Below are 11,818 nucleotides of genomic sequence, written 5' to 3'. Positions count from 1 at the left end.
CTCATGTCGCATGAACCCAGCCTTGTCATTGGTCGGAAACGTCTCGCGCTGGGTTGATCAACTGCTATTAGCTTAACCGCTCAAAGACAAGGTTGATATGTTTTAACATGTTTTTAAGAATTGAGTCTAGAGTTGAGTTGTATTCTTTTTTTTCCTTTTCAAACTTTGAAATTTCGTGCCTAGTAATGGAGGTGAATCCTAGACCCTCTAATATTATTAAATTCCGAAAATGTATCGATAACTCCGAGACATTAACACTTTATCTGCACGAGCTGCCCTCTGGATACTGCTTATTGCCATAGCAACGAGTTAACGCTTGCGTGACGTTTTTATGCTGCGACGCGTGATTGCCACGTCACCTTCAAGAGACTCGTGTGTTTGTTTTGTTGGAGCTGACACTTCTGCATGCATTTCTGATGTGTATTTGATTTCCGAGCATTTAGCTAAGACTGACAGCTGGTAAAATGCTGACGACGGAGGATTTTACGCACTTTCCGCTCCAGATGTGGGAGAAGGTGCTTTCGAAGGTAAAGAAAGCTGTTGTTTTCATGGATGACAAGTGCGCTGAGGCTCTGCACTGGAGCGGAGGTGCAGCTGCCTTATTGGAGGCTGGGGCCAGAAATTTAAAGGAGTTTTCGAGCTTCGAAGCCTGCAGTGTGAACGAACCTAAAGCGGTATTTGTGGTGAGCACTTTGTTGAAGGGCAGGACAGTTGACATCATTAAAGACATCATATCCCTCAGTCACTTCCAGTATTGTGTTGTCTTCACCACCGTGGCTCACTCCGTGCACCTGCTCGCCAACAACGTCACGACAGAAATGGGGGGGAGCCCTGTGTTTGAGCAGTTTGAAGAAAAGCTGTGCGAGTGGATGGGAAACATGAACTACACGGCTGAAGTCATGCACGTTCCGGCGGTGTTCGCCCCCGTATCACAGCAGCTGCTCCTCACGCCCATGTTTGCTCACCTGTTTCCCCTGCTCTCACCTGATCTGGAGGCAATAAATGCGAAACGACCAGAGAAGAAGAGATTTGGAAGCGTGGTCGACATAGACGTACACTCTCTCCCTGTTGATCTGTATCTTGAAATCAAATCCTTGGCTTCATCATTAAATTCAGTGTTTGAAGCTACAGGCACCAGGGAAGAGAGTTTTGCTGTGGGCCCCATGAGCCGCATCATAGCAGGAGAATTGGCCAATCACCCTCAAGCAAAAAACCGAAGGAAGACAGCCCCAAATAAAGCATCGATAATTTTTATTGACCGAACAATGGATCTTACAGGTGAAATCCTATTGCATCAAAGTCACATCACAATCATGACCCTGTCTGATATTCTTTATAGTATTCATTGCTAAATCTGCAAAAATACTTGTTCTGTGACCAGTATCAAGTATAAAAGTGTACATATTGATGTCACTGACAAGTTTTACTACGTACTGAATAGATATTTGGTCAGTTTTAATTCTCCATTTCTTGATTCTCAGGAGCTGTTGGTCACCATGGCGACAACCTGGTGGAGAAGATTCTGACTGTGCTTCAACCTTTACCTGGTCATGTGACAGATGTACAGGTGGACATGCTGGAGCTCACAAGCCTGCAGCGAACCCCTCACTCCCAGACCACTCTGGCCCCCGGCTGTCTCGCACAGACCCAGTGAGTGCATCTCTGATGATAGTTTTGACCATAGTTCATTTATAGTAATAGTCATTTTCTTGTTAATTAGTTCTTGGATTGAAATTACTTTTATTAGTAGTGATCATTCATTGCACCTCTTTTCAGCCACTATTTGAAACATTGTTTTCATTTTTCAGTATTATTCATTTAAGCATGATCCATTAAACAAAGAACGCAAGTGAAAAAGAACAGTAAGTAATTAGGAGGTACTGGGTTGTCAGCACATGCTCAAGGTTTTAGCTAGATAGAGAAGTTTGTTCTACACACATATACGTGCTGTACCTATAACTTTATTTTAGGTTTCAGATATTTTGGACATGCAAGTATTGCATTTGTTTATACAGAGTTCTGGTGGTTCAGCTCTCTGTAATATCCAAGACCCAACATGACATTTAGCAGATGTTCAAAGGGCAAAATGTAAGGTCATCTCTTCTGCAGCCTCGCCTGGAGCAGATAGAATGTGTGATTTTCATCCCCCTACTAGAACGGCAACGATTTGTCAATGAATCGATTAAATTAATTTTCAAGCAAACATTTTGTGGTTCCAACTTGAGAATTTGCTCCCTAACATTATAGTAATTGGATACCTCTGTGTTTTGGACTGTTGGTCATACAAAACAAGACATTTGAAGGAAATTGTGATGGACATTTTTCACTATTTTCTGATGTTTTTTGGACCAAACAATTAATCGAGAAAATAATCTTCAGATTCATTGATGATGAAAATTATTATTAGTTGAATAGTAGAGTAGTAGAGTTACTCTCTACCTCAGTAATAATTACAGTCATAATTACATTCATTCCTTCCGTAATTTCCTCCTGAGATATAGCTCGTATTTTAAAAGTGTATTTGCACACAAAGAACTGCATGTCCCATTGGGAGAGCACAAAAGACCCCACAAGCTCATCCAATATGTTGCTGTAGTGAAAGCTACAGGTAATCATTCTGTCTGGCTAGTGACTTCCTATGGCTGATTTCATGTGTAGTGGAAAACACTACACTTGCTGTACCTTTGTTACTGCAAAATCTTATTACTAGCCTCTCAGAAAGAGGAATTTCAGTAGTTTGAAACTGTTCCTGTGTGTGTGTGTGTGTGTGTTTCCTCTTGGTGCTCCGGTTTCCTCCCAAAAAAGACATGCAGGTTAGGTAAATTGGAGTAAATTGCCTCTGGGTGTGAATGTGAGTGTGGATGGTTGTCTGTCTCTATGTGTTATAGTTAAAATGCTGTCCTGAATGATGAGTTTAGTTACCAAGGAGCATTATTATTTTTTATATTTTGTCACCTCCCCATGGAATATTTATCCTATCCCAATGGGGTTTAATTCTTGTGCACTAGCGCTTCATCGAATCTGAGTCCAGTTCCCAATCCGAATCCTTTTGAATCCCTTATCAAATCTTTTTAGGTAGTTTGTTTGGTAGGGAATGAAGACATCTTAGTTTAAATAATATGTAGCCTACTGTTATTTCAGTAACATACATAAACAAATCCAGGTATACCAACTTGGAACCGGATCCAAAATGGAACTGGCTGTTGGAACCCATCCCTACCATAATATACATTTTTGCATACTTTTCCCACCTGGCCAAACACACATATGCCCAAACACACACGCACCCGCCAGAGCCACCCCCCTCTGAGCGAGTTGAGTGGCATATGACCAGCACTAGGTGCCAGTGGTTCAGTGAAGCCTGCCTCCAGTCTTGGCTGTGCAGATGCACGTGTTAGGAACCTGCGGTGGGGCTGTTGTACATGGCAGGGATTAGTCCTACATCATGTGTTCCACTCCCGCTTTGCCCCTTCATGTGGTTGCAGGAGGAAAAGGCTTTGACTGAGAAGAAGAGTTTTGTGGCTTGAGCTGTCATGCAGTGTGTCTGACCGCGTTCATGAACAGGCTTATACATATACACTGAATGCAGCGGGGACCGGTCCCAAGCTAGGTGGGAGGTTCTGTTGCAATGGAACCAGTCTTAGATCTTTCTAGTCAGTGCTGTTTAGACAGTGTGTGCTGTAGCAGATAATGTGAGCACAGCAGGGGCAGGCTGCACCGACCCTCAGATGCAGGGCTGAAGTCTGGGGCACATCAACCAGATGCCTACAATACACCCACAATAGCATGCTTCAAGTCACTGTAGTTGTGAATATCTTTGTTGCACAAAGTAGTCTTTAGAGAGAGAGAGTCTTTAGTAGAGTAGTCTTTGTAGACGGATGAAGTGTTTCATATGGTATGCTCGATGCTGCAGCAACAAGCTCTCACATTGTCTGTCCATAAAAAAGTTAAGTTGTGAGGATGGGTTATATTTTCTTATCTCACAACATTTAGATGACAGATTCAGATATTGTGTACAAGTTCTAGCAGGTGCTCGGACGCAAACAGACAGAAGTGTAGCTGGAAGTAATAAGTAAGGCAGCGGGGGGATGTGTTTGTATGGAGTACGTGTCTGATCGGGGCCAGCGGGATCAGCGGGAGTCTTATTGCCTGTGCTATCTCTGAGCAGATGGCCCAGTTGAGCCTTATCACAGATGTTTGGGAGATTGAAGTGCTGCCGAGGCACAGCAAGAAAGAAGCCTAGAGTTCCCACTTTATTTAACTGCCTTCAAGTGCACAGCTCTCCACAGGCGGAGTTTATGTCAATCACTTTAATACGTTGAAGACAGGGCTCTACAAATGCATGTTTCTTTAGGTAAACTTCTTAAGCATTAATCTCTCCTAATTCCACAAAAGATACAAAAGCACACAATTCTAAAAACGGATTGTTTTCTTTGCATTATGTGAACTGTGCAAAGCACCAGACCCTCCTGGCTCTGTGCGGTTTGATTGTCTATATAATAAGTTCCCTCCTACTGTATGTTTATACACCTATGATTTGTTGGGCTATTTTTAGCTCCGACCACAGTGTGTTTTGATTGGTTTTGTTGTGTAGACCAGTTCAAGCCTTTTAAATATTAGGTGTGGACCTAATTTGGACCTTTTGTATGATATTTCCCTCAGTAATTCCAGGATATTTTTATAGATTACTGTGTCTTAAACATTCTGTGGGTGGTTGTTGATACTAGCTCTCCTGGCAAGGCCCCACACTTACTTTGCAATTACTGCCATATTGTCTTTCATAACCTGGTGTGAATTTTCCTTATCCTGCAACCTGACTTTCACTCTGTGGTTCTAGTAATCATGCCAAAGAGAAAGTATACATTGTGTGGGTGTGTATGCGCACGCACACACACACACACACACACACACACACACACACACACACACACACACACACACACACACTTTGCCTGGGCTGTTTTTTTGCTATTCCACTCTTGTACTATGGCCATTAAATGGTGCCAGGATGCACAGTTTGCTGTATATAGAAGGACGCTGAGTGAAAGTGGCAGTGGAAGTGTTGTTTTTTGTGTGCCTGTGTATGTGTGTGTGTGTGTGTTTGTGGTCAGGTACCTTCCAGCCCAGTCTGTGTAATTTGCTGTGCTTGGCTGCACACCCCTTGTGATCCTGACCGGGACACATGAACCCCATTGGCAGAGGGCACCAAGTTTCCCTCAGTCTCAGGCTGAACCCTGCACCCCCGTCATCTGGCCGCCTTCGACCTTGATCCTGTGGTGGGAGTGTGTGCATGTGGGCAGAAGCCGAGTACGGGTGGCCAAGGTGCTCTGGGCCTGCCTCGGGAGCTGCTGAGCCTGAGCCAGGCAGAGTAACCGACCGCACCCTGCCACGAGAAAACACTGCAAGGCTGCCATCTCCTCAAATCTGCCTGGCAGATCCTGCATGCGTACCACCAGGAAGGAGGGAAAACACCTATTTCTGTCCCAGCTGGGAAATATGAGCATGAATAAAAAGCCATGAACACTTACTTAAGTTCAGGCTGTATGGGAAAAGTAACAAAAAAAACAGAGATAGGAGAGAGCAAATGACAGACAGCTAAGCCTGTTTTTACTCCACCAAGAATGAAGAAGGGGAATGAAAAGTGGCCACATTCATTCTATTGTGGTTCCTTATAGGGTAGAGATTGTTTTGCTTTACTATACTTACTTACTTATACTTGAAGTTAAGTCTTTCAAGTGATTTATTGGCTAAACATGGACTCTACTCCATCATTACTTACAGTAAAGTATGAGTTCCCATACAGACCTGCCTGTTGAGTATGTTTTGATGATTTCAAGGTTTGTTAGAACGGCGATTCACAAGATGTTGATTCTTGCCAAACACTGGGTTCCTTACATTGTATCTTGATAAACTTAATTCGTGGAAAATGGATTGCAGTGCTTATAGTAGGAGGTAGAGGTACTCATGCCCACAGAAAAGTGCTTTTTCTTCTCTAGAATAAAACTTTGCACTTGATGGAAATCATAGCTATGTTCTTGCGATGCCAAAGTAAAGACCAATTTGTGCTTGCAGTTTTAATCATTGCAATACAGAGTGAAGACCAAACTTAAAATAGCCACAATTTAATATTTTGAAACCTTCTCCCCCCACTTTAAAGAAGAGAACGAATTCTCCCTCTGAGCCATTTGCGTCTGTGCAAGAGCAACGCAGTTTGGCTGCTTTCATCTAATAATTTATCACACTGATTTTATCGAGACTACCCTAAAGGTCAATGATAACTGCAGTTGTTGCAAAATAATTCAGTTCATATCTGTTGATTTTGGTAGTTCTGTAGGAGATGCAGAGGATTTGCTGACATGTCCCCTTGTCCATCTCAGATGTTGTGTTTCTTCCGCTGCTTAATTCTTTTTTTTCCCCCTCCAGTGTAGAAGGTATCTCATCCCGAAACCCACAGTACATCAGTCAAGTAGATCACGTGATCACCTGAACAACTTGTACTCCGTGTTCCCATCAAGACGGGGATAACAAAACCTATTCTGTCTTTGTATTCCGTCTTCTACTCTGTCATTTGATTTTCACCACAGAGCGCGCTTTATATTTGGGAAAGAGCGTGCGTTCATTTATTCAGTAAGATGATAAAACACCCCCAAAGATGGCGCTTTACATCCTACAGCCCCACTTCTTCAAAGAGCCCCCACTGCTGGCATCCATTTGAAATGGTAAACTAGCCAAGACAAATGAGGGGAAGAAGAGACTCCTGCACACACACACACACACACACACACTTTACTATTCTCTCTACACTGCCAGAGAAGAAAGTTTCTAACATTTTGTACTGTAATTCAATTCAACGTTTCACTGTAAATGTACATATTTCTACTGTATAAATGATACATATACTTTTACTTCACACACCTCTAGTACAGATTAAAGGAAGTTTCTTACTGTTGTAATTGGCATCATTGGTAATAACAGATGTTTTCGTTGTTCATTGTAATTCCAAATGGTGTTAACAATGATGCATTTTACTATTCTTTTTTTAGTGTATAAGAAGTATATATGGAGTCGTCACTGAATGAAACTGGCCAATGAGAGCTCCTGGTATTTCTGCGTTGGTGTGTTTTAGTTTTTCACTTCCTGCGAACTCCTCTCCCTCTTTTTCACTCCATAAATCCGTTGGGTCATTTGTCCCCCTTTCCAGGACACACAGACACTCAAGGCCAGGTCTGGTTTTGGTCCGCCTCTCTCTCTCTCTCTCTCTCTCTCTCTCTCTCTCTCTCTCTCTCTCTCTCTCTCTCTCTCTCTCTCTCTCTCTCTCTCTCTCTCTCTCTCTCTCTGTCTCTGTCTCTCTCATGCACTCATGTACACGGGGAGGTTTACAGGAAACCGAGAGTGTGTTTTGCCCCATTAAAAACACTCCACAAATTAACTCACTGAGGAATGGGGCTGACCTTGCACAATTCTAAGGCTGGATCTGTTACATGTACACCTGTTGGAAAGGACACAGATCATCTGAGTCATCTGCACTGGGAAGTAGATTACAGTTTTGCAGTCTGCTGAGTGCGAAATTGTGATGCTCTTGATCTCATTAAGGATAGTTACATTAATATGCACTGGAGAGTACTGTAGTTTGGGGATGTGACTTGTTGCACAGATGCCAACAAACACCAAGAAGTGGTGTCGAATATTTATGAGCTGTGATCCGCACTATGCATCTCAGCTGTCCAAATGATAGGCTGAGTAGAACTACTTACCTCTGGGGGTATCTAGTCATGCAGATAGTTTTTGAGTTTATTTGTAGAGATTTAAGATATATTTCTCCTAGATTTCTGCCACCACTGCAATACAATTGACTTCATTTTAAATGCATTTGTGGTGCTCAGAACATTTTGAACTTTTGAACAACCACCAACAGCAATTTGCCTTTACAGAAACTATATAACACTTCTGATTGCTTCCATAAAATTCACAGACATTGACTGGAACGTCTTTCTACACTAGAATTATTCCTCATGAAAGCTCTTGACAGTAGTTTAAGTGGATTAGACAGACGGTTGGAACACTTTCTGGAAAGAGGTGTTGCTGCAGAATTTTAAAATGTTATTTATCAATGCTTTGAGCACCACAAACATGGTTCCATTCACCTCTACAGTGTTGCAGTGGTGGCAGAAATCTCTGAGACACACACCTCAATAAGACGAATAAACCTAATAAAACTGGATGCTTCCAGAGGTAAGTGAGACAGTGTTTTTTGTAATTTGGGTGGTGTGACCCTTTAAAGACATTTTGCCACTCATCCTGGAGGCTTCATCTTATTGTATGTATGTAGTGTGACTCACCTCTGAATCATGTCATGAATGCTGAATTTTGAGGCACATGCTTGCTCGTATGTGAGTGGGAGTCAGAGTAAAGAAATAAACACTGAAATGTGTGTGTACACACGCATGTTTAACCAAATTATGAGGGGGCCACAGGATGGGGAGTAAATTTAAGAAATCCTGAGTCAGAACGGTTGGAGCCATTCTTTTCTGCTGCATCACACACTTCCAGGAATACTATCCCCCTCCTCACCCCCACACTCATTAATGACTTAGACATGGTCAGAGGAATTTCATCACTTTAATGGGCACATACATGTTCATTCTTTCAGGCAGTACACACATCTTTCTTTAAGTTACTGTATATGATGCTTAACTGCATTTTAATGGTACAGCACTCATTACACATCTAGTGGAATTTAGTTTGGGCACAGACACCCACACTCTCCAAACACACCCACTCAGCCTTTCCAAGCAAGCCAGAGAGGACATTCACTATGGTGTACACAAGTCCAGTGCAAGAGTGCCCCCTTCAGGCTGTATCTGAGCAGCCTTTTCAACAGACAGAGCCACACTGCACTTAGCGCTTGCAGATGGCCAATGACAGCCCCCCCCCCAACCTCCACCTCTCTTCCATAGTAGAGTAGTTACTCAACAAGGTTCCTGGCTGGTTATGGAGCCTGTCTCACATCCTGCCAGTATAAACCTCACCCCTCACCCCTCAGTCCAACTCAAACCCCCGCCTTCGTCTGACCAAATGGCCCAGGGAAAGCGTCAGGGGAGTGGGCCGCTGGAGGGGGGCGGGGCAGCTGTATGGGCAAAGAGCCAAATTAGAACCATATTTTATCCACACCCGACCGAAGCCCTCCGTCTTCCAAGAACACACACGGATGCACAGGGTTGTGTGCAAACATATACAGATGCATGTGCACACACTACTCTCAGACACACAAACACACACATGGCTGCGCACATGTGGCCTGGTCAAGTCACACTATTGGTATTTCAACAATGACAAGTACGTGGGACTTCACGGTTTGCATAATCGTAGAAATTCTAATACTTCGTCAAATGTATGGGAGGTGTTTTTCTGAAGGATTGAGAGAAATGTTCTCCAGGATACACCATGTCATAGCACTTGACCAATAGCATGTCAGTATTCATGTCTTAATCATAACTTAAGAAAACCAAGAGAAACCAAAATTTTTAGTTCAGTCTTTTGCCCATATTCCAAAAAAGACAATATTCCTACTAAGCTGTTAACATGGCTAATATTAGCCTAATAATATTCCTGTTTACATGCAGCCGTGCATACTCCAATTAATGCAGTGATGTGTGAACTCTTTCATTCTTCCAACCACTTCTTGAAAAGGTCGGTATTGTGATATAAGAGGCCAAACTGCGGGAAAAACCCAGATTGAGACACATATTCCGAATGCACTGTATACATGTCCAAAGAATGCTCCTATGACCCCAATAATATCGGCATATCCCACATGTCTTAATTGGAAACTGCTACGTTCGGAATATCCAAACGGAATATGCTGTTATTTATGACCTGTGTCAAATTCGGAATATTGTCACATTTGGACTAATAGTGGAAAATTAGTGTGCATGCATCTTTTACTGTATCAGTTTTTATGTAAGACTCTTGTCCCGGGCTGAGTCGTGTTTGCCGGTCTTTGTGTCTGGTTCTGGTGTGAAGATGGCGGGCGTCCCAGTGTGAGCCCCTCTCCTCCCCATCTAGCCCCAGCCCAAGGTCTGGAACAGATTACATCTGATATTAAACACATGGCAGCAGTTAGAATGGAGAAAAGGCGAGAGAAGAAAAAAGTCCCCCCCCCTCCAAAAAAAAAGCAAAGAAAAAGAAGAAAAACAGAGTGGATTTGTCAACGAGCTCCCTCCTACCTTCCCTCTTTCTGTCCTTAGCCCCTTTTTCTCTCTTTGTCTCTTATTCTCTTCAGTTGCTGCTCGCTCCTGAGAGTACGGAGGAGATCATGTCCGCTTGTCTGTCTAACTGTCACAGACACAGACAGAGATGTAGGCTGTTGATTCCCTTTCATCCAGCCAGCAAAGTGTCAGTATCTTTAACAGGGCATGAAATCTGAGATGACACCAGTGGAGACTGAAATATAAAATGTTGAATTCAGACATAGGAGCTGTTTTATAAGAATAAGTGTCGCTCTCTATGAAGCTATTGATGATGAAGCTCCTCCATGACACTCTTTGATTCTTTCATGGAAGGACTTGAAGCGGTTTCCACTGCTCATGGCAGATGGTAGTAGTCTTACACACATACCTTGTCCTCAGTCTCCCATTAGAGATGTGGATCAGTGTGTTTCATAACCTAGCGGATAATGAGACGAGGGACTGAGATGGTATCAAGACTCTGTTGCTTTGACACTGATATAAGGACAGCACGGATCAGTCCAAAGGAATGTTGGCATACAGACGTTTAAGGTGGACTGAGAACATTCCTGATGTTCCTTCTGCTAATTTCAGCTTTATCCTGTGAGGGGTCCCACAGGAGAGTAGCCACTCCCCGACCAGCAGGCTCTCAATCACGTCCACGTTCTTTTGTGTTTATACAAAAACAAAGTCCTGCAGAATTGTTAGTGCTGATAAACACCGTACAACCTCTACTACAGCGTTTTGATTAAATGACTTGATTGTTTTACCTACCAGGTCACCTGCAGCACAGTCACTATGGGAGGCCATGCTGACCAATAAACATAAAGAAGGGGTGATGGAGGTCCGGCGGCAACTAGTGGAAACAGCCAGCAAGGAGGAGCTGCCAATCAAGATGAGCATGGGTAAGAAACAGAAATCCACAAATGGAAACAAGTACACACCTTGTTTCCCATTCAATAAAACACAAATTCACACAAAATGCAGAAAATAAAAATTAATAAACGCGAGCATTCACATCAAATAAAAGCATCAATATTCTTAGAGAGAAGTGTGTGTGAGTATTGCAGAACCATAGCGCCTCCTACTGAGATCCAACTTCTCTGCCTTGCCGTGTATTTGCCCATGTGGCCACATAGGAAATCTGAACCACATGTTGGCTCTATGACACACACTCACACACATACATGCTCCCTCGCACACACACTGCTTTTGAAAACTTTTTGTTGTTTGTTAATGAAGCAAAGGGGGCCAAAGAGAGGGATAAAAATATGTGTAAGCACGCAAAAATAAAGTCATTACATGCACAAGTATACAGTGCTCTCGTGCACATTCACCTTATTGTTACCCTCTGACTCACATAGGTAATAGATGTACTACACTCACACACACACACACACACACACACACACACACACACACACACACACACACAGGGCTAATATGCAGGTTAGCATCTGTCAGAAAGGGGGGTGGTAAAAGGGAGGGGCAGTGTGTCCCTCAGCTCCTATAATCTGTGAGGTAAAGAAGGTCTCGTCTCTCGTAACATGCAGATTGTAATGTGTTGGAGGTCACACACACACACACACACA

At 43.1% G+C, this 11,818-nt stretch overlaps 1 protein-coding gene across 1 annotated transcript in view; it reads left to right on the top strand.

Moving 5' to 3' along the window:
- The first annotated feature begins 464 nt into the window (after positions 1–464).
- The window catches only part of scfd2 (sec1 family domain containing 2), an 83,728-nt gene continuing 72,374 nt past the window's right edge, over positions 465–11,818 (top strand). The window contains exons 1-3 of the mRNA XM_070909334.1: positions 465–1,278; positions 1,482–1,650; positions 11,004–11,131. Coding sequence (XP_070765435.1) covers positions 465–1,278; positions 1,482–1,650; positions 11,004–11,131 — 1,111 coding nt within the window. The remainder of the gene's footprint in view (positions 1,279–1,481; positions 1,651–11,003; positions 11,132–11,818) is intronic.

The sequence above is a fragment of the Enoplosus armatus genome, chromosome 7, assembly GCF_043641665.1.
Source record: "Enoplosus armatus isolate fEnoArm2 chromosome 7, fEnoArm2.hap1, whole genome shotgun sequence".
Classification (NCBI taxonomy): Eukaryota; Metazoa; Chordata; class Actinopteri; order Centrarchiformes; family Enoplosidae; genus Enoplosus; species Enoplosus armatus.
The sequence above is the reverse complement of the archived record's forward strand: the minus strand, read 5'-3'. Positions and strand labels throughout refer to the sequence as shown.